This window comes from Microcaecilia unicolor, chromosome 4 (genome assembly GCF_901765095.1).
Source record: "Microcaecilia unicolor chromosome 4, aMicUni1.1, whole genome shotgun sequence".
Lineage (NCBI taxonomy): Eukaryota > Metazoa > Chordata > Amphibia > Gymnophiona > Siphonopidae > Microcaecilia > Microcaecilia unicolor.
The window spans coordinates 333,305,785-333,329,097 of NC_044034.1; the positions used below are offsets into that span (position 1 = coordinate 333,305,785).

Sequence of the window (23,313 nt, forward strand, 5' to 3'; positions counted from 1 at the left end):
GACGATTAACTAAAGAACTATTTACCACATGCCCTATTTTATGCAGTAGGACCTATTTATTAATAATAGGGGTCACTGCAGTTAGGAAATCTAGCCCTAATTGTGGGTGTAAGAAGGCAACCCAGGTGACAAAGACCACAACAGGATCTGCATCCTTGCTTTTGAGTCTATTGCACTAACCACTCCTCCACTCTTAACCATAAGAATACATTTTCTGAAATATCTTATTTTTGTGTCTCTAAACTGAACTAGGTTACATCTGCAGGGCGCAGGATCTATCTCACTGTAGGTATGCCTGCTCCCCCCCTCCCCTTCCTTTCTATGTGGCTGATGTGCCAGAGGGCAGGCTCACTCAAATCTCCTTGAGTGGTCTTCTCAGCTCCTCAAGGCTAATTCCCCGCCTTCACCCGTGTGATACGTGCACCCCCCACAACCACCTGTTTGATACCTTTACTACCCCCTCCCCTTGCATAAATCAGCCTTCGAGCATTTTACAGCCTCCCTCCCTGCTGCAGCCGTTGAAGCTCTGCGAAGAAGATGCCACGAAGGCACAAGAAGTTTCGGCCTCACGCGCTTCGGAGTCGGAGAGGGGGTGAGTGAGACCCTCCCTGCGCCAGCTTCGGCTGTCTCTTTACAGATCTCTTCTTTTCTCCTGCAGCTGATTGTTTCTGGATTTCTAAGTTCTTCCTTCTCTCTAGCTGGCTCTCTCTGACTTTCCCCCCCTCTCCCTGTGGAGCTGGTTGTCTCTGGCTAAGTGCTCTCTGCAGCTGTTTCTGTCTCTTTCCCCTCTCCTTTGACTCCCTACAGCTGGATGTTTCTGTTTCTCTAGTTCTAGCTGTTGGTTGTAATTTCTCTCCCTTCTCACACTGGAGCTGGCTGCGTCTGGCTCAGATCTCTCTCTGGAGCTGGATGTCCCTGGCTCCCTGTCTCTCTCCCCTCCTCTCTTTCTGCAGGTGGATATCTCTTTCTCTCTCCCCCTGCCCCGTCCAGCTGAATGTTTCTGTGTCTTTTCCCTCTCCTCATGCTCTCTCTTCCCTCTCCCCTTGCTTTTTCTGCAGCTGGATTTCTTTTTCTTTCCTCTATGGAGCTGTTGTTTCGGCCTCTCTCTCCTATCATTGGAGCTCTGGCTACCTCTGTTTTCTCTGGAGCGGTATGATCGGGTTTCTCTTCTCTTTTCCTTTGCTCTCCTTGCAGATGCCTGTCTCTGATTCCATCCCTCTCACAATTGGAATTGGCTGTCTCTTGCTCAGCTCTCTGTCTCTCTTTCTCTGGATGTTTGTCTGTGCCTCTTTGTTCTCTCTCGCTGCAACTGATTGTTTTGGGCTTTTTCCTTCTGCAGCCGGCTATGGCTGGCTCTCTCCTTTCTCTGCTTGCTCTTTTTTTCCACGGCTGGCTGCCTTTGCTCTTTCCTCCTCCTCTCTTACTCTGGAACTATCTGTTTCTGCCTTTGCTCTGTCTCTCTGTTGTCTCATTCCAGCTGATTGGCTGTCTGTCCATCTCTTCCTTGGTAATTTAAGTTCCCCACTTTAACACAGGGATCAGGTAAAGTCCCTGAATCCAGAATGCGAACCTTCCACTATCCTGACAGAAGTTGACGGAGACGTAGTACTACTGTCTCATAATTCTCTCTCCCCCCCCCCCCCCCCCCCCCCCCACACACACACACACACACAACGATGTGTGGTAGCCATGTTAAGTCACTTGGAGACGTCGGCAGTCTACACATATATGGTTAGTGGGATCTTACATGAAGATAACTTGATACATTTGTGGGAGAGTTTTGATTCCTCCTGTAAGCTGGCTCATTACAAATGTTCTAAGTTAGTACAGTAAAATGTTTTGACCTACAAATTCCTTGATCTTTGGTTCAGGTTTTCTTAAAGAATCCAATCCCCTTTCTGTGGCTGCGTGAAATCTATAGCTGCTTAATCTGCAAACATTTAATAAGGTCTTGTGTAGGATCCTGTAGTTGTACTTATATAGTGCAATGGCATCTCTTTTCCTCCCTAATGCTAAATTGTCTCCACTGTAGTCACATTTCCACATATATAAGCCCCCAGGAGGGCCAGGACCCTTTGTAAGTCTGGTGGATCTTCTTTGGGCTTCTTCTAATATTTTGGAATTGTTGGCACAAAACTCCAGTGAAATCCAAAGGTAGCCGCAAGAATCCTACAGACTTTTGTTTTCTGTATTATTTTAGTTAATGCTTTCTTCAAATTTATTGGGGTTTATTAAACTAAAAACAAAACAAACAAAGAAGGGAAATGATTATTTTTCCAGGCAAATATCAATGTACAAGCAAAAAAGCCCGTTTTGTGAAAAATGAAATGGGCCCTAGCAAGGCTATCGTCTAATTGCAATTATGTTTTAAATCTCTCTTTCCTGCCTTCTCCATCCATATCCAGCAATTCTCCTCTCTCCCCTACCCTCCCATCCATGTCCAGCGATTCTCCTGTGTGCCCTCTCCTCCCGTCCATGTTCAGTGATTATCCTCTGCCCTCTGTCCCATCCACATCCCTCCATGTCCAGTGATTCTCCCCTCCCCTCCATGTCTAGCAATTCTCCTCTGCCCTCCCCTTCCCTCCCATCCATGTCCAGTGACTCGCCCCAGCCCCCACCTGCCCCCCTTTTAAGCACCGAAGTTCCAGTTCAACCCCAGCCCTCGCCTGCCTGTCCTCTTCTCCCACAACAGCCCTCCTTTCTTTCCTGCCGCCCTGCCATAAAAACATTTATATTACCTCAAGTCGCAGCGGCGGCAGGCTCGGCTCACCTCCAGCCTCCCTTTCCTTCCCTTTCAGTGTCCCGCCTTCCTCTGATGTAATTTCCTCTTTCCGCAAGGGTGGGACACTGAGAGGGAAAGAAAGGGAAGACTGGAGGCGAACCGATTACATAGTAGCTCATTTGCATAGTTACAAACCTAGCCAGCCAGCCATCCAGGGATGCAGATTGAGAAATTATTATATAGGATTCGGTGATTGTATACCTGTATATTATGCAAGTACCAAGTTCTCAACAACTTGTGGGAGCTGTCACTTGTGTGACAGTTTATTGCAGACTATTAGTAGGGTGGTTTGCCATTGCCCTCCCTAGGCATCTTTACCCTGCCCCCCTCAGCTAAAGCTGGGTACTCATTAATTGATTGAAACTGGATGGCTGGCTGAGTTGGGCTGGTGCTGGCTACCTGGCAGAAATTGTAGGTCCCTTGCGTAGTACACCTACAACTTCTCAGATCCTAAGAACATAACAATAGCCATACTGGGTCAGACCAATGGTCCATCTAGCCCAGTATCCTGTTTCCAACAGTGGCCAATCCAGGTCACAAGTACCTGGCAGAAACCCAAATAGTAGCAACATTCCATGCTACCGATCCCAGGGCAAGCAGTGGCTTCCCCCATGTCTAGCTCAATAGCAGATTTTGGACTTTTCTTCCAGGAACTTGTCCAGAACGTTGTTACTGTATCCTTCAGCAAAGAGTTCCAGAGCTTAAATATTAGTTGAGTGAAAAAATATTTCCTCCTATTTGTTTTAAAAGTATTTCCATGTAATTTCATCAAGTGCCCCCTGGTCTTTGTACTTTTTGAAAGAACAAACAATTGATTAACTTCTACTCATTCTACACCACTCAGGACTTTGTAGACCTGAATCATATCTCCCCTCAGCTGTCTCCTTTCCAAGCTGAAGAGCCCTAACCTCTTTAGCCTTTCCTCATATGAGAGGAGTTCCATCCCCTTTATCATTTTGGTCACTCTTCTTTGAACCTTTTTTAATTCCTGCAGTAGGATTTCCTGGTTTCTGGAGGGCTCACGATCTAAGTTTGTACCAAAGGCAGTGGAGGGTCAAGTGACTTGCTCAGGGTCACAAGGAGCTCCAGATGGGTTTGAAGGCTTCCCCATTTTCATCCTGTTGCTCTAACCATTAGGATGCTTCACCTAACCTTCAAAATTGACAAGACTAGAGGAAAAATTTCATGACCTTTCCCCCATTGTCTCCTCTCTCCCCTCTTCCCAGCATTTCTCCTCTCTTCTTTCCCCTCACCCAGAGTCCTCCTTCTTTCTTTCCTCCCCTCTGCCCCCAACATCTCCTTTCAAGTTTATTTAGATTTACTACTCAGTCGGGAGGGGGTACCATCTATGTGGCTTACAATTTATTCAAGACTAGAAAACAATAAAATGTGCATATAGACAGACAGTTGAAAGTGAGGAAAGGGGGGAGAACTCTATATTGAGTAAAAGCTGGGGAAGGAGAGGACGAAAGGGATGTTCTTGGTAATTTAGCTCGGTGCTGTACAAATAAGAGAATTAAAGCATCTTGAAAGAGAAACGTCTTGAGTTCAGATTTAAAGGTCTGATGTCGCAAAGAGGTGGGCAGAAGGTTCCAGAGATGTGCGCCTTGAACCGAAAATGTTGAGATTCGAGTGTGTTCGTGACAAATTTTATTTATAGGTTGGAATAATGAGTAGATTTTGATCCCGAGAGCGAAGAGTATGCAGTGGAAAGTATGGGAGGAGAAGGTGGTAAAGGCAAAGAGGCTCTTCAGTAGCTAAGACCTTGAAAACTATGAAAAGCAGCTTATAAGTGATTCGATGTGATATAGGGAGCCAATAAGAATCCTTCAGAAATGGTGTGATATGATCACATTTCTGGGCTTTGTGAGTGATCCGAATGGCAGTATTTTGTACCAGTTGTAAGCGATGTAGATCTTTTTATTCACCTGTCTCAGTGTCCTTTTTTTTTTTTTTCCTTCTATCCTTTCTTCTCCCAGCAAGATACTGTTCCCTTTGCCTCCACCTCAACAGGAGCCCTAGTGGCAGCTCAGGGTGCCTTTAACCACTTTGGCCCAGCTGGAACTCTAGGATCCAGTTTTCCTCCAGCCATGCAAGCATTGTGGTAATGACTACAGTATGCATGCTGGCTTCATGTGAGGTTTCTCCTCAGCTCTGGGATGTAGGGAAGGCACCATTGGCCTGCAGCTATGTTTCTGAAGTCAGGATAAATATTTGTTTAAAGTAAACTGAATTTTACCTTGTGAGGTGGGGGGTGGGGACCGTGAAACTTTATTAATGGAATCTAATTTAAACCAGGGGTTCTCAACCCAGTCCTGGGGTACAACAAGCTAATCAGGTTTTCAGGAAACATACAATGAATATGCTTGGGATAATTTGCATACAGTGGTGGCAGTGAATGTATATTCATTGTGTGTATCTTGAGACCCCAGACTGGCTTGGTGTGTCCTCAGGACTTGACTGAGGCCCACCAATTTAAACTGATATTGAAGGACCTCAAAGGTTCCCCCCTAGTTTATTTAGAAAGACAAGCTTTCAGGTTCTAGGCTGGAAAGGAAAGTGACTTTAAAAATACAGTGTGGGTTAAGTACATTCTGTTTCTGATGCATTTTGCCTCAGGTGGAGCCTTGCTGTTGCCAATAGTGATATAGTATGGATATATGGAAAGATGATGTCCTGTTGGGTCCCCTCCCCCATCCTCCAGCATGTGACCAGCCTAGGTTACTGCTGGTTGATGACTTGGCCTGTCACCTGGGTCCTCTCTTCTCCAGAACCTTGTTCCTCCCATTTCATTCCTGACCCAGTTGCAATCAGCTTGTTCTGGAAGTTGCAAGCCGGTCGGGTGAGTGTCAGTGTGCAGGAATGCAGCAGTGTTACTGTGAGCTGTCTGCAAACATTCTCAGAAATGTAATTCAGAAAAAAAAAATTCCAAGAATTCTCACTCCCTCTGACATTTTTTGTGATTGAATGCTTTTGTGTTTCCTCTTTTTCTCTTGCAGTAAAAGCAATGTTTTTTTTCATCTGGGCTTACATTGGCCAGATTGCATTAGAAAGTCAGCTGTGATCTCTAAAATGACTCTGCCTCTCACTCTGGGAACCTGGGGTCTCAGGAAGGGGGCAGGGCAGAGAGGGCTCCAGGGATGGGCTGCAGGACTCAGTTTTTGGCCATTCATCCAGGGTCAGAGCCTGCCTGTCCAGTGTTGACCTTAGGCAGTGTCCTCTCTGAGCTCCTGATCCCTCCCTTTTTTTTGTTGGTTAATGATGGATTTAAAGCTGTGTTGCAGGTGAATCACCCTCAATGCTGAAATGACAAGATTGTAAAATACACTTTGTCATAAATTCCCAGGAGTCTTAGATCCTGAAACTACCCTGATACCAGGAGAAATGGGATGGGCAGAGTCTTACGTTAGGTGTGAAGTGTTCAGGACCTGGACAGGTTTGCGCAGGGACATTCTTTCCTGGCTGACACTCTTTTTGCTTGCTTCCCTCTTCCGTGTCTTGTGTTGCAGGTGGTGACTGGAGCTCTGAGAGCTGTGTGGTAGTAACGTGTGCCAGTATTTATCGGAGGCTGGAGGACAGTGCACACCTTGGACCCCGAGCAGAAGTCGCTGAGCACAGGATGAGCGATGCCCTGGATCTCTGCAGTCAGCTGCTGGAGCCTGGCTTCTTCCAAAAGGCTGAGCGGTTGGTTAAATCCGAATCGGAGGACTCTGGGGTGGAGATGGGAAGTACTGAGAACTCTGTGTTCACACCTTTGGGATCTGTAAACAGCTTCCACCAGGAGGGGCCCACAGTGTCCCCAACTCCCAGCATAGCAGAGCCACACAACCTCTCCTCTGCCCCGGACTCCCTCAACCTCAGCTTGACTGCCAGCACCAAGCTCAAGGAAGTGATGCAAAGGAGCAAGAAGCTGGGGGGGTTAGAGCGGTCCCCCAGCCGGCTGCCACCTTTCTCAGTCATGCAGAAACACAGTGGGAGCCTGCCCTCCCTCAGCTCTGAGCTCCTGGGAAGAGATGGGGAGTCCTCAGCACGGCAGCGCAGACGCCCCTCCTTCAACATCAGGACACTGAGTGATGACCCAGATACCCTGGCTTTGATAAGACGACGGGCATGGAGGGAGCAGCACACGCAGGTGACTATCATTCTTGTTATATTGAGGTCATTTTTTAATGGTTTATTCATCCTTTCATGCTCTTGTTTAGACTAAACTGCCATGATCTGATAGGTAATGAACGTGTGAAAGTTAGTGCTGCTGGGGTCGCCCCTGGCAGCCTGTGAGGAAGCTGTGATGCATCTGTGGAGTCTTGAGCAATGTTGGCAGATCTTTCTTCTAGGGGCGTTCACGGACTGAAAAAGTTATTAGCCTTCATTTCAAAGTTTTTGTGAGTTTTTTTTCTTCTTCACACATTTGTGTGTTTTTTGCACACATTGTACGCACGCTTGAAATTTTTGTATGTACAAAACAATTGTATGTGGGTAATTCATAGGTAGACATTCGTACAGATGATTCACACACACGTTAAATGTTTAGGTGCCCACAGGAACTAAATGCATACTTACAAAAGCACATTCCTACTTTCTTACTTGCAGAAGATCCAGGGCAGTGCCAACACAGTAAGCGCGGTAAGCGCCGCAGGGGGGCGCCTGCCTTCAAGGGTGCCGCGCCGTCGAACTGTATTTAAAAAAAAAACAAAAAAAACTTACTCCTCTGCTCCATCCCCAATTCCCCGGTGCTTTAAATTTACCTCGCTCTGCCTCCGACGTCTACGGATCGTCAGTGAAAGCGCTGCCTGCCTGACGTCTCTCCACCAGCCTTCCCTTCGCTTGTTTGTTCCCTCTGTGTCCCGCCTTCTTCTGACATCATTTCCTTGAAGGTAGGACACAGAGGGAACGAACGAGTGAAGGGAAGGCTGGTGGAGAGACGTCAGACAGGCAGCGCTTTCACTGATGCTGCGCAGACATCGGAGCCGGAGGCAGAGAGAGGTAAATTTAAAGCGCCTGGGAATCGGGGATGGAGCGGAGGAGGCTCAGGCCAAACCCAGCCATTTCCTCCATCGCGCCCCAGACGTGCCTTGGAGCCAGGCAGGTCCGGGGGGGGGGGGGGTGCACGCCAACTGATGGTCAGCAGGGGGGCGCCAGAGACCCTAGGCACGGCCCTGAGAAGATCCAGTGAAGGAACTTGCTCTCCCCAGTCTGTCTCACCTTAGGTGCTTTGCACTTCTGATGCAACAGTATCCACTGAATGGAAAGTGAGATACTGTCACACTGGTGTGCAAGCCATTTCTTTCTTTCTGTCCCTACCTGCTTCTTTTTCTCCTCACTCATTTATTAAGTACAATATTCTTCTTCAAAGAAATCGTGCAATGGCAAACTCTCCAACGGATGCAGTTTCTGCCCATGCCTTCTGCCACAGATCCCCAAACCTCACCCTGATTCCCCCACTATCCTTTCTTCTCATCCCAGACTTTCTTGAATTCTGTTACTATTTTTTGCCTCTTCCACTATCCACTGGGTGGCCTTTCCATGCACCTGAACTCTCCCCTTCCCTGAAGAAATATTTTCTGACTAGCTGATGCCCACCGAAGATTCCTCAAATAACCCAAATTCTTTCCGCATCTCCTCCCTGCTTCTTTGCTCACCCGCCCCTTAGGACTGTTTACCTTTTCCCTCCTATCTGTGGTGCACGGGCTGAACAGTTGTACACTGCCCTTCCTGTGGGCCAGGCCAATTCCTGTTCTGCCCTCTGCTCCCATGGAGACACTGTGGCCACCGAAGTCATGTAGGTGTGCACTTCACTGTCATTGACAGACACCACTCTCTGGATACTAAGTGTTGCTTATATAATATTGTACATTACTCCTGAGCGTTACTCCCTGGAGCTTCATACTGTGACTTTTTTTTTTCTAATCTGCTTTCTTTCCACTGCAAAAGGTTTTGCTTTTTGTGCCGTATTATACTTTTTGGCTATGCAAGCAGGACTCGTGTTTTAAACCTGCTGAGGCCCAGGACAGAAATTCGGGAGGGGTCCAAAAGCCCAACAGCAGGTTATATCTTCTTCAGCTTCAGGCAGGCTTGAGGCCCCTGTAGCACGGGGACTCTTTGCATCTCCCCAGCACCAGCCCTTTATTTAAGTGTACATAAGTATTGCCATACTGGGAAAGACCAAAGGTCCATCAAGCCCAGCATCCTGTTTCAAACAGTGGCCAATCCAGGTCACAAATACCTGGCAAGATCCCAAAAAAATACAAAACATTTTATACTGCTTATCCCAGAAATAGTGGATTTTTCCCAAGTCCGTTTAATAATAGTCTATGGACTTTTCCTTTAGGAAGCCGTCCAAACCTTTTTTAAACTCCACTAAGCTAACCACCTTTACCACATTCTCTGGCAATGAATTCCAGAGTTTAATTACATGTTGAGTGAAGAAACATTTTCTCCAATTCGTTTTAAATTTACTACATTGTAGCTTCATCACATGCCCCCAAGTCCTATATTTTTGGAAAGCGTAAACAGATGCTTCACATCTACCCTTTCAACTCCACTCATTATTTTATAGACCTCTATCGTATCTTCTCCTTCTTTTACTGTCCAGGGGATACATTTTTAGGTCCTAAAGTGTCATTTTTATGCAGGTTCTGCACTGTTTTGGTAGCCATTCTCTGCATTGCCTCCATTCTAATCTTTATGGAGGTACAGCCTCCAGAATTGGACCTAATATTCAAGACACAGACACCTTCTCCGAGGCCCCCTCATCTTTCTCTGGCTTGTGCTGTCCTTCCTGCCTTCCATCTGTTCCCAATATTGAGACGCGTGACATGATGTCCAGTGGAAACACGGGGTGTGATGTAACTGCCTTTGTACTGAGACAGTGAACAGGGGGATGGATGTGCAGTTTCTGGGATGGAAGGCAGCTGCCTATTGCCACCTAGGGCAACACCAGCAAAGCAGTTTACATTAAAATGATTTTAATAAGACAAAAAAAGGAAGAAAATTCAATATAGAAAGAGAATTAGTATGCCTGCTATACCTAACAAGACCTTAGGATCAAAATGGTCCATTATATCGGCAACCAGATCAGGTGTTAAAAGCTCTCTGAACACACCACCCGAACTCTCGTCCACACTCTCATTACCTCTCGCCTTGACTACTGCAATTTACTCCTCACCGGCCTCCCACTTAGCCATCTATCCCCCCTTCAATCTGTTCAGAACTCTGCTGCACGTCTTATATTCCACCAGAACCGATATACTCATATCACCCCTCTCCTCAGGCCACTTCACTGGCTTCCTATCAGATACCGCATTCAATTCAAGCTTCTCCTTCTTACCTACAAATGCACTCAGTCTGCCGCCCCTCACTACCTTTCTTCCCTCATCTCCCCTTACGTTCCCACCCGAAACCTCCGTTCATAGGACAAATCCCTCCTCTCAGAACCCTTCTCCACCACCGCCAACTCCAGGCTCCGCTCATTCTGCCTCGCCTCACCCTATGCTTGGAACAACCTTCCTGAGCCCTTACGCCAAGCCCCCTCCCTGCCCATCTTCAAGTCTTTGCTTAAAGCCCACCTCTTCAATGCTGCGTTCGGCACCTAACTCTTACCGTTCAGTAAATCCAGACTGCCCCAATTTGACTGCCCCTATCGGACTGACTGTTCACTTGTCTTTTAGATTGTAAGCTCCTTGAGCAGGGACTGTCCCTCTATGTTAAATTGTACAGCGCTGCGTAACCCTAGTAGCGCTTTAGAAATGTTAAGTAGTAGTAGTAGTGTTAAAAGCTAGCTGAAACAAATGGGTTTTGAGTAACATCTTAAATGAAGAGAGGGAGGGCATTCCATAGCTTGGGTCCTACTAAGCTAAACATCAATTTATGAAATGTATGAGATGGAATGGCCTGGGCTGAGGGACACTGAAATGTTGACTGGAATGTAAAGCCTGTGCGGGGGTGTAAGGCAGTAACTATGAGGACAAAAATTGGGACGAGCCTATCTGGAGAATCTTGAATACCAGTAATAACACTTTGTGAGTTATACAATATTCAACTGGTAACCAATGCTGGGCACAAAGTGTGGCTGTGCCCTGAAGGTGACCCTAGATCATCAGCTTCTCCTGTATTTCATGTGTAAGTAAACAAGAAGGCAATCGGTCCACAATCTTCACCATGGAACAAAAAACAAGAAGCAGACCTTGATGAGGAAAATGCAGTCTTTAATAAATCGTATTAAAGCTCACAGGGTTCACACTCCTGCCCAACATGGCCATGTTTCGTCAAGATTACAGACTGCGTCAGGGACATACATATTAACATAGTAGATGACGGCAAAAGACCTGCACGGTCCATCCAGTCTGCCCAACAAGATAAACTCATATGTGCTATTTTTTACCTTGATTTGTATCTGCCATTTTCAGGGCCTATAGAAGTCTTGCCCAGCACTAGCCCCACCTCCCCACACCGGCCGGCTCTGCCACCCAATCTTGGCTAAGCTTCTGAGGATCCATTCCTTCTGAACAGGATTCCTTTATGTTTATCCCATGCATGTTTGAATATACAGTATCAGTTGGTGCAAATCTTAACACTCCATCAACATAGGTCAATGTGTATCTTCCTGAGTCTGCCTGGGAACAGTAAAAACTGATGCAGCCTGTAATCTTAGTGAAACATGGCTGTGTCGGGCATCTGAATGTGAACCCTGGGAGCATTAATACAATTTATCAAAGACTGCATTTTCTTCATCAAGGTCTGCTTCTTTATTTATTTATTTATTTATTTAGATTTTGCTCACACCTTTTTCAGTAGTAGCTCAATGTGAGTTACATTCAGGTACACTGGATATTTCTCTGTCCCAGGAGGGCTCAAAATCTAAGTCTGCACCTGAGGCAATATTTTTTGTTCCTCTATTTCATATGGCATCTTTGCCTCTGCTCTTTTTAGCAACAAGCACATATCTGCTGGCAGCATGCCAGAGTCCTGTGCAAATTTGGGGAGTGGTCCTTCTGTGACCACTTGCTGGGTTTTTTTTCTTGCTGCCCCTCTCCCAGCTCTCTGTTGGTGAGAAGGCTGCTGCGGTTGAAGGCTTAGTGAGAATAATATGGTATAATGAGGGGGTAAGGCTTAGAATAATAGTTATTACTAGGGCAGGAAAGGGGTAAGCATATTCACCTTTGTTTCACAGGAAGAAGGTGAGAACCTGCAGCTCCTCCCAGGACCGGGGCTCCGTTACCTGGAACATGTGTGCCAGATGCTGGAGAAGATTGCTCACCTACAGCAGTATAATCTCCGACTCCAGCAGGAAAGGGCAGTACTGGAAACCCAGAACTTGGGCACTGAAAATGTAAGCATTGAATCTCTATTGCATGACACGGGAGGGAGTCTGCCTCTGTGTCATCACGCTTCCTTGCCAAGACTTCTTCCCTCCTTACTCCCTATGCCCCTCCAAAATCATCCCTGGATATGTGAGGATTGAGCATCTGATATTGCATTGTGAGGGAGCAGGGTCTGTGATGGTTCCCAGTATAAGGACTAAGAACCCATTGCATTGTGGAAGGGGGGGGGGGGTCTATGAAACTACTTTCTACTGACAATTTAAGGACTGTATCTCTATTGCATGGCCCTGGAGAGGGTCTGTGAGAGATTCTAGCATTGAAGGTGTACAGATTTCACCTTTTTTTGTATGCTTAACACCCTTAGGCACTCTTGTTCATGTCTGGTAAGGTGTGAATGCTCCTGCCCATCCATTGCTTATTCCAGTTCAGGGCTTGGGGCAGAGGAGAGGAATTGTCTTTAGAAACATACAGACCAGGGATTTAGAGACTTACTTTGTTATGCAGGACAGGATCTTGGAGACATGTGTGTCCGGGGAAGTGGGACACCTTTGCCCCCTAAAGAAGGATCCTCCTCTCCAACCAGACAAGACACAAGAAGCACAGAATCCCTGCATGGCTTCTCATAGCCTGGGCACATCAACGCTGAACACCGGGACTGGCCAAGGCCTGTACAAGATTCCTGGTGAGTTACTTGAGCAGTGCTGGTCCTGAAAACTCATTGGTACTGTTCACTGCTCTCCCTCAGTCCCACCCTCTCTTACTTAGCACATGCTTGGCCCGTGGGTTTGGGTTTCAGTATCAAACATGTGCGACACAGATATGGTGGTGCTCAGCACATGCAGTTTTCAAGGGCATTGTAATTTGCTTATTTGATAAAGACACATAGCTGCCTTTGTGTATTTATAAATTACTAGCACAAACTCTGCAGAAATTGCACCTAAACTGAAGGTGTGAATATTATGGCTGATCACAAACAGGTGTAAATGTATGTGCACACAATATGCATGATCACATTTAAGTACACATATCAATCATGACTCTGCCCCAGGCACACCTACTGTTACAAGTATGTGTCAGCTTGCACTGCACATATATTTAAGCATGACCTAATTTTATAAGGGCCTATTTGCGTAAATCAGCATTTTACGCAGAAAAAAATGGTTTATAAAACTGCACACGTTTGTTACATGTGTAGTTTATTGTATTTATTCCAAATATCCTATATAATAAAACGCACCTCCAACATTCTGAAGCTGACTGCATGGCTGAGGCATTCCTGCTCTCTGTATCCATCTCCTGAATTGACATCACGTACTTCCGGGTTCGTCACAAGCAGAAGTGACCAACCACACGAGGTTTCTTGGCTTCAGAATGTTGGAGGTGCATTCTATTAAATAGGATTGGTCAGTTCCTTGAAGCACAGCCAGAGCTCAGCGTCCTGCACAGTAATGCTCAGACACCAGAGAGAGAGGGGGGGGGGCTGACACCAGAGGGGGGGGTATCTCTGTCACACACACACTCTCTCTCTCACAGTCCATGTCTTTCTCTCTCTCACTTTCACACACTGTCTCTCACACATTCTGTCTCACACTGTATCACATTCACTCTCTATGTGTCACACAATCACTTGGTCTCATACACTCAGTCTCACACAGAGTCTGTGTCTCGCACACACTGTATCTGTGTGAAACACTCTCTCTCTCTCTCTCACACTGTCTCACATATGCACTTGCACACACTCTCATTCTCACAGACACACTCGCACCCAGACTCACTCACTCACTCTCTCACACACACACTCGCACATTCACTCTCTCTCTCACACACAGTCACTCTCACATACACTCTGTCAAACATACACACTCCGAGGAAAACCTTGCTAGCGCCCGTTTCATTCGTGTCAGAAACGGGCCTTTTTTACTAGTATATATATATATTGCTATAGGAAAGTGTGAGCACAGTCCCCTCCAATATACCGCCTGCTCTATTTTGGTTTAGAGATGGCAGTAAATGTCGTTTTGTCTTCCCTGCAGATATGGAGTCATTGCACTCGGAGAAAACTCCAGTAAACTACACCCACTCCTTGAGCCTGCAGGATGAGAGACGTGCACCAGACTTCACTCATCTGTCATATGCAAAATACAAGGTACACAGCCTCTGAGGAGGTTCTGTGATGAGATGCACCTCCCTTAAATTTAATACTTAGCCGATGCAGGCACCTGAGTGTGTTGAGTGTTGCACTGCTGAAGGCACATTAGGGCATTATTTTTGGTCTTGTACCGAAATACAACAATTTAGGGCTTTGGTGGTGAGATACATGATCTTTGGTCTGGGTGGGGTTAATGTGGGTGGCGTGGAACAGCTACTTCTGGTCCAGCAGGGGGCATTCGCTGCTGGTGATTGGGGGGAAAAAACCTTGTTGCTTAAATTATGCCTGGTAGCTAGAAAATGTATTCTTCAGTACTTGACATTTGTTTACCTGCCGTTATTCTGGCATTGGAGAAATCAAGTTCACCAACTTGCCATGTGGGAAGCAGGAGCAGTCAGGGGGTCCGTAAAACAGAAGAAGACCTTTTTCCATTTTGTATCTTCCCATTGTTCTGGGACAAATGGATAATCATGTCCATCAACCAGAAGGTGGAGATAGAGAATGCAGAGCTGAGCTGAAGCCTGTATACCCAGACCTTCAGTATTTTCTATCTCCAGCAGGTAGCTAGACATGATTTTCTCTTTTGTCCGGAGGCCTTGTCCCTGGGTCTGGCCGGTGGTTTGTTCACAGTGGGGTTCCTGTAGGCCGGAATGCGCGTGTCACAGCTGGTGGTGCCAGGTCCCTGTCACTATGCTACCGTGGTGGAGTGGTATTCTGCCTGCTCATTCTGTCCTGACTTCCATGGAGCCTATTTAACAGTGCTTTAAAAAAAAAAAACCCCAGAGAAAGAGGCTGACAAAAAAAAAAAGAAAAAGAAAGAAAGAAAACCAAAATGCAAGAACTCATACACATCTGACAGCCACTGGGCTTTCTCTTTCTAGGGTTTGGGCACGGTGTGCTCACAGCCCTTTGTGTGTAGTGGTGAGTGCTGCTTCCTGGTGGGGCTAGGTTCAGGAGCACTCCAGGCAGTCCAGCGGGTAAGTCTTCCTCCTCCTTGGGACACATGGTGTTGGAGGCTCGAAGCAGCGCGAGAGTAGCAGCTAGTGGGCCTACAGCATGGGTTCATGTGTCGGGACAGTGAGCCATGATGTCAGCACTTGCAGAGGGGGTGAAGCACAGCTCAAGGTGTGGTGCCCAGTGTGCCACTTCAGGATGCTGCACAGAGTGCAGGCCGGACTCTGCTCATCCTGCAGAAGTGGTGGCAGAAGAATCAGCTGTAGCAGAGGTGGCACCGCGGGAGGTCCCTCATCGGCTGACGGATCTCTGCGGCGCCTACCACGTGACTCAGGAGATGCAGAAATGGCAGCCATTTTGGTGGGAATAGCGTCCACCATTGTGGGGGAGCGTGAGGCATGGCCTTCATGTGGTGATTCCAGTGGGGGGCCTTCGGTGTCCAAACAGACTCAGGAGATGCCTTTTTCCTCAGTGTGTTATCCTTCATCAGGCTTTCCTCCTGAATCAGGGAGCCAGGCAGGATCCAGTGGGGCTGAATGTGCTGGAGCACAGGTGGAAGCTCCTGGAGACCAGGAGGACTGCTGGTCTCGGAGGTCATTGGATTCAGAGGTGGCTTCTCAGTTTTTGGAGGGATGTTCCCTACAGGAGCCGATGAAGAAGGGTGAACTCCCCCCTGGGGGAAGGGGACAGCCCACGGGTCCTCCTTCTGTTTCATAGGGATGAATTGAGCACCTTAATTTCTGAGTCCCTGGTGGCTCTCTCTCTCTACTGAGGAGCTGGCGGGCAATTGTCGGCTGTTATGCGCGACTTTTGGGCCCCTTCCAATGCCTTCCTGATGCACCCTGACATTCAGGATTTTATCTCAGCTGAATGGAGTGTTCCCAACATGAGCCTTCGGGTGGGGAGGGCCATGGCCCATTTTTAGCCACTGATGGCAGAGAAGAAGAACAAACTGCCATCCGAAAGTGGATTCCTTGGTTACAGCAATGACCAAGAAGATGACCCTTCCAGTGGAAGGGGGTATTGTCCTGAAGGACCTCCAGTATAGGAAGCTCGAGCAGGCCTTTGAGGTAGCAGCGCTGGGTGTTCTGCTCCTTTGTGACACGGGCTGGCACAGACAGGTCAGGTTGATTCACCCAGCTGGAAATGGGGTTGGCTTATTTAGTGGACGGAATATATGACTTGCTGAGGACATTTGCAAAAGGCATGTCCTTGACTGTGGCCACCTGATGTCAGCTGTGGCTGTGCCAATGGATGGTGGACATGGTTTCTAAGGTGCGCCTGGTTAAGCTGCCCTTTTGGGAAAACTGGCTGTTTGGTGAGGACCTTAGCACTTTGGTGAAGGAGCTCAGTGAAGTGAAGCCACAGAGGTTGCCAGAGGACAAGCCTTGATCTGGGGCTCGCGTTCTGGGCTTGGCGTGCCAGAAGTTTTGGGACAGCCAGAAGTACAGGCCTGGAAGGTCGCAGTTCAGCCAGAGGGCACGCTTTTCGTCGCGTCAGCCGTCCTTTCAGGGGAACATGAAATCTGGTGTGCAGATGGGGGCTCTCTTCGACCTCCGCCAGACAGGCACAATGATGCCAGGCTGGCCTTCTCTCCTGTTCCAATTGGGAGATGCCTCATGGCATTTCAGGGAGAGTGGGCCAAGTTTACTTCAGATCAGTGGGTCCTCGACATCCTCCAAGATGGGTACAAGTTGGAGTTCTCCTGCCTGGTTGCACCACTCTTCTTACAATCTCCTTGTCTGGGGGCAATAAAGGCAGCTTGGGTTCAAGGCATCCTAGACAGACTGTTGGCTCTACAGGCCATCGTACTAGTGCCCCTTGCCGAGATAGGTCAGCGGCAGTATTCTTTCTACGTGGTACCCAAAAATGAGTGCTCGGTGTGTGCAGTGCTGGACCTCAAAGGGGTAAATCACTGCCTGAAAGTCTCGCACTTTTGGATGGAGACTCTGCGGTCCGTCATTGCCTTCATTTGTGCAGGGGAATTTCTTACAGCACTTGATCTCAAGGAGGCATAGCTACACATTCCCATCTGGCCCCCTGCATCAGAAGTTCCTGCGTTTTGTGGTGTTGGGCTAATTCCAGGCCATGACATTCAGCTTAGCCACGGTGCTGTGATGTGGTGGCAAAGTTTCAGCATCAGCAAGGGGTGCAGGTGCACCTATATCTGGACAATTAGCTGATCAGAGTGTCGTCCTTCCAGGATGGTGTGGCAGTGACAAACTGAGTTGTCTCCCTTCTTCAGTTGTTGGGCTAGGTGATCAATTTTGTCAAGAGTCAATTGGTCCTGTCTCAGCAGTTGGAGTACCCGAGCATGCTGATCGGTACACGGCAGGAGCTGGCATTTCTGATGGATGCCAGGCAACAGAAGCTGGTATGCCAGATTTGGTCCTTGCTCTGGTGTGGTCAGCCGTGCACCTAGAACTATGTTCAGGTGCTGGGGACCATGATGGCAGCCTAGGATGATGGCGGCCAGAAGGAGCATGGCCTGGTGATTGATGCCACAGAATCTGTCACAGGGAGTCCTATTTCTGATCTCCCATTGGAAGGTGGTGACTATGGATGCCAGCCTTTCGGGCTGGGGTCACATTTTGGCACTTGGTTGGCACAGGGGACCAGGGCTTCAGAGGAAGCCAGGTGGCTGATCAATCGTTTGGAACTCCGGATGGTACACAAGGCTCTTTCTGTGTTCACCCCTCTTTTGGTGAGAGCATCAGTGTGAGTGTTCTCAGACAGTGCCATTGCAGTGGCATACACAAAAAAACAAGGGTGCACTCACAGCAGGCAACTAGCCTTGTAGGCCGATTGGTTGATGGCCTGGGCAGAGAATCATCTCCTCTGCTTGTCAGCGGTGCACATTGTGGGGTCACTGAATGTGAAGGCTGCAACTCTCTCGGTCTGGGGGAGTGGGAATTGTCCACAGAGGTGTTTCTCCTGGTCCGGCAGCAGTGGGAGATGCCTGTTATAGACCTGATGGCTACGAGGGCAAAATCCAAGGTCCTGCAGCTTTTCAGCCATCAGAGGGAGCCGGGCTCTCTGGGCCTTGATGCTCTGCTTCAGGTCTGGCCAGTGGGTTGCTGTATGCCTTCTCCCCGTGTTTGATGATTGGCAGGCTAAGGCAAGTGATGGAACACCGGGGGTCACATGGTCTTGGTGGCTCCGGACTGGCTGCACAGGCCACGGTACACTGACCGCGTTCACCTGCTCGATGGGGAACCGTTGTGGTTTTGGCAGGAGCGGGGCTCCATCATCAGGTGCCAGTGCTCGTGGAGGATCCCATTTCCTTTGGTCTTATGGTTTAGCTATTGAAAGTGCTAGGCTGAGGAAGAAGGGCTACTCAGATGCCATCATTGCTATCTTGCTTCAGGCTCAGAAGCAGTCAACGTATGCAACAAATGCACGAGTCTGGTGCATCAGTCTGTCAGATTTTGGCCTTCCTTCAGGTGGGAGTCCACAAGGGTTTGGCCTTGGAATGTTTGAAGGTTCAGATTATGGCTCTGGCCTGTTTTTGAGGCCGCTTACAGAATTTGGCTTTGGTAGCACATCCGGATGTGGTGCACTTCCTGAAAGGGGTAGGTTGGCTGTGTCCTCCCTTTCAGGCTACCTGCCCAGACTAGAATCTTAACCTCATTCTTTGGGTGTTATAGAACCCTCCGTTTGAACTGCTCCGTAAGGCTTCAGTGAAAGATCTCACCTTGAAAACAGTGTTCCTGGTGGCGATTGCAGTGGGTGTTGGAACTGCAAGCTCTGTCGTGCTGAGACCCGTTTTTTCGTTTTATGGAAATGAGTGTTTCCATCGAAACGGTGCCTTTGTTCTTATCGAAGGTGGTGTCTGCTTTCCAGGTTAATCAGTTGGTGGAGCTTCCCTCCTTCCGGAAGGAGGACAAGGGCGTAGTTTGCTTCATTGTGACTTTTGGATGTTCGTCGGGTATTCATGTGGTATCTGGAAGTCATGAATGACTTCAAGAGATTGGACAGGTTGTTTGTTCTGTTCAGAAAGCAGTGATTGGAGCTTATGTGCATCTAAGGCCTCGATAGCACATTGGGGGTCTCGTGGGGGGGGGGGGTCTTTATCTTGTTTTACCCTTGGGCCACAAGAGTTAGGGCCCTTGGAGTTCTGTTGGTATCTGACAGTTTGTTTTGGGGGTGTAATTGGAGGGTTTGTTTGAGGAGGATTTTGGTTTATGCATGTTCTTCTTGGATTGGGGGGGAGGGGGAGGAAATTTATAAAACTTTGCTGACAGACTTTATCTCTGTATGGGAACTGTATGATTTGTTGGGTGGTTTTTCTTTTGGAATTTTGTATGTTTTGCAATTCATTGTTGTGTCATCAATAAAATTGTTGAAACATAAATTTAATACTTAACCACGCTCAGAGAGCTGGCCTGAGCAAGCACTGGGTGGGTTGGTAGATGCACTAGCCCAGTAGTCAGGTTGGAGCTAGTGGTGGTTGCTCCTTGGGAGTTGGGGATGTTGGACAGGCTTCTGGCCTCAGGGTACATGGTGTTTTGAGAGTTTTATGTCTTCTTTTTTCACAGCATCAAATCTCACAGTGGGATAAAGTGAAAGCTCTGATCACAAAGCTAGCAGGAAAAACATCTACAGAGACCTTGGGACATCCCTTCAATGACCCACTACAGGTGCTGTGTGTGTGTATGTGCATATTATATATAATGTCCCTTATTTTTGGCTCCATTTTGGTTTCCAGCTCTGTCAGGAGCAGTCTGTTCCTGACTCCATCCAGTGCCACAAACTTTCATTCACAATTAATCAGGGGTTTTTCCTCATGTTTAACTTTTGCTTCTCCATTCTATCCCAGCTTCAGTTCTCGGCTAAAGGTTAGAGAGTGCTGCTTGCTATGGAGCTGAGTATGTGTGCACATAAAGTCTGGCCAGTAGGTGGCATAACTGTACGATAGCTGGGAATTGGTCTCTTTCCACCAGCATCCCGAAGCTTGACTTGGGAATGACAGGAAAGAGTGAAGGTGTACTGGAAAGAGATATTTGCTACAGTATTAAAATAAGTCTACTGTATCCTCTTTGGGGCAGTTGTAGTCATTTTCAACTTTTTTTTTCCTTTTCTTTACAGAACACAGCCAAAGTGAGAGAATGAAGGATCTCAGCCCAAGAAAGAGCTCCTACTATCTTTAGTGAAAAAGCAAGTGGTTCCAAGTGCTGTACATCTCTTTCCTCTGCCTGCCTGATGGGTAGGTTGTAGCGGGGCTGTCCTCAGCCCCTCAGTACAGCTGGAAGGGCAGGATGCAGTTTGTCCTTCTGTCCTTGGCCAGTTGTACTGCAGCAGCATTCAGAGATGGGGTTATTAGTAAGAGCAATGCTGGGATGGAGGTCTCGGCATCAGTGCAATTTCTGGACTTTTTCACTGGAGTAGAGGCTTTTCTTGTATGGACCAGCCCTGATGTAATAAGAGAGCATTAAGGCTGGGGGTCCCCTCTGGATGTGCCTGTGAAGACCTGGTGGGCAGTATCAGAAACAATCCAATAGGACTCTTAGGCACCTGGAAGATGAGATTCATACACAGGTGCATTGTAGACATCTCCTAGCTTTATTTTTAAAGCTGCACTGTCTATTTTATGAAAGTATTTATCAAAATATTATTTTTTTATATGTATTATGATATAAGAATGTGTATTTTTATGTATAAGTATCATCTTCATAAAGAAGTGTCGGTGGCTAGCGTGGCCTAAAGGGTAGACATTGGCTTCTACCTGTGGTCCCTGTTGTGGGCAGGGCTAGCTTTAATCATTAGGCAAACTAGGTGGTCAGGTAAGACAGCAGCTGCAGTCAAAGTAAAATAGATCCCAAACTCAACGAACCAGCAACATGCCCTTTTACCACTAGGAGATTGAGCAAGTTTCAGATGGGCGACTTACAAGAGTAAAATGCTTTTGGAAACTTACCCTCAAAAATATACATATATATGTGATTAAGTACTTTTACAGTCCAGGATTGTTTTGGGAAGGGTGATGTTGGGATAATCAAGATCTCAGGGAGGACCTTAGGGGCATGAAAGTTAGTTGGGGGAGGAGCTGTGAGTTGGTTCACCAAGAGCACCTAATACCCCCGCACTGGTCCTGGTTATGGGCCCTGCCCCACTTCTTACTGAAATCAACCACTTCCCGCTGTAAGAATGAAACTGGCACAGCAGATGGCTCTAGAACATGGTTCAGTAGGGCAACCTGAGGCTGGATTAATGAGTTTTCCACTCTTTAAAATCTCCCTTGTTTGCTTTGTGTTCTGTATTATGTTTTAGCCCAGCTATAGTGAGAGAAGAGGATTAATTATCCTCCTCCTTATGATCTCTGTCCCCACAAGCAATTCATCCTCATGGCTTACGTTAGCAAGCCCCATTTTTATTTTGTTGCTGTTCTCTGGAGTGTTGTCTGAAATCTGTACACAATCTCCCTTGTTCTATGACCTCAGAGCCTAAATGTATGCGGCGTTTCTATGCAAAAAATGATAGAATACTAGTGCTTACTCGTGTGAATATTACATTCATGTATGTAAGTGCTAGTTGGGCGCGAAGTGGTTACGTGTGTTAGGGCGGGGCCAACACGTCCACACACAACTTGCATAGCACTGAGTTATGTGCTAATGTTCAACATTTAGTGATTGGGTAATGCCTATAATTTTAATAGCCAAACCAAAACATTCTCTTAAAAGCATATGCAGGGTTTAGTCCTACTGCACAGGCCGTGTCTTTTCAGGCACAAAAGAGTGCCAGTCTTTGCAGTTGGCAGTGTTTTTGTACAACACAAAGAAATGCTTTTTATATCCACTCAAGTAGATCATTGTTAGTCTGCTCATGCACAGTATTTGCTGCAGAGAAAAATGTGATTTTTTTTTTGTAGTTAATTTCCAATCATTAATATAATACAAAAATATTAGATTGGTGCTCCCTAAACCCAACCCTTCATGTTTTCTGGCAGGTAGTGTGGGGATGTTAGGGAACCATGGTCTACTTGACCTTCAAACAGAAAAAAGCCAGTACATAAAGCCCCACAGGACTCATCTCTTCTCACTTCTGACTATTAGGAAGCTTAAAGAAAGAGGCTCTGAGGACATTTAACAGTGTAAGCTACTTTACCCTGAATTTCAGGATGGGTTGGGATGGTTTGTCCACCTTCTGACTGTAGGAATTACCTCTCCCCTCTCTTCTGTGGTGTCTTAGAGGTTGGAGGCATTACCCTCCTTTCCTCCTTACTGTAATGCAGAACAGAAGTTCATCTTAGGGTCACCAGAGTGGAGTGGGGAGATAAAGTGACCTCACTGCTGTCATGAGAGATGGTAATCCTTAAGTTGGGAAGAATAAACATTGACAATTCATTTCCCCCAACATTTGGGTGAAGACTATACACACCAGAACAGCCTCTCGGTTACAGAATTGCTTAGGTTTAAAGAAGAGCAGTGTCCTGAAGCAGGACATCAGAATCAGTGGACAAACCGATACTCCCATTGTATTAATTTGGTGGCACATAAACAAGATTCCTACTATACTATCCATGTTGCTTTACGTGCAGTCACTGATCTGTCCTAGTACTCAGGGGACAGAGCCTCTCTGGAAGGGAGAGGTGTATTTACTGCTAGTCAGGAATAGGTTAAAGAGCCCACATGCTGCAGGATGCCTCAAAAGCTAGCTACAAGTGAAATAATGTAAATAGTTTACTGGTCCCGGTTTAAAGGGAGCAGCACATTTAATAAAATGAACACATCCGTGTGGTACACAATTGTCTACCTCAATAAACAGCCATGTCACACACTAAGATGATTGTCCAGTGCAATTTGTATCTAAATAGCTGACTCTACCAAGGGTCCAATGACATAAGATACACTATGTTTGATCAGAGCAAAGGTTCACTGAACCCAACCCTATTGTTCTGGAGGAACCCCAGTCAGTCAGGAAATCCACAGGGCATGCACATCAAAGGGTCCTTTTACTAAGGTGCGCTGAAAAATAGCCTGCGGTAGTGTAGACGTGTGTTTTGGGTGTGCGAAGAATTATTTTTCACACACCTACAAAAAATGCCTTTTTAAAAAATTTTTGCCAAACATGGACGTGTGGCAAAATGAAAATTGCTGCACGTCCATTTT

General features: G+C 47.0%; 1 protein-coding gene across 2 annotated transcripts; it reads left to right on the top strand.

The window, feature by feature from the left end:
• The first annotated feature begins 512 nt into the window (after positions 1–512).
• Positions 513–22,978, top strand: LOC115469414 (uncharacterized protein C8orf58 homolog). Of its 2 annotated transcripts, none has more exons than XM_030202032.1 (7): positions 513–592; positions 6,292–6,914; positions 11,952–12,110; positions 12,607–12,784; positions 14,136–14,248; positions 19,744–19,858; positions 20,294–22,978. In XM_030202032.1, coding segments are annotated over exons 1-7 (1,245 nt in total). In that variant the 5' UTR covers positions 513–537; the 3' UTR covers positions 20,296–22,978. The 2 variants fall into 2 exon arrangements, with proteins under 2 accessions (XP_030057892.1, XP_030057891.1); XM_030202031.1 differs by having other exon boundaries at positions 19,744–19,845.
• Positions 22,979–23,313: the final 335 nt, after the last annotated feature.

Bases quoted from the DNA above. Each gene is read 5' to 3' on its own strand.
- LOC115469414 (XM_030202031.1), top strand. From the start codon at position 538: ATGCCACGAAGGCACAAGAAGTTTCGGCCTCACGCGCTTCGGAGTCGG. The intron at 593-6,291 runs GTGAGTGAGACC...CTTGTGTTGCAG, and splicing joins GCTTCGGAGTCGGAGAGGGG to GTGGTGACTGGAGCTCTGAG. The intron at 12,111-12,606 runs GTAAGCATTGAA...TTTGTTATGCAG, and splicing joins AGAACTTGGGCACTGAAAAT to GACAGGATCTTGGAGACATG.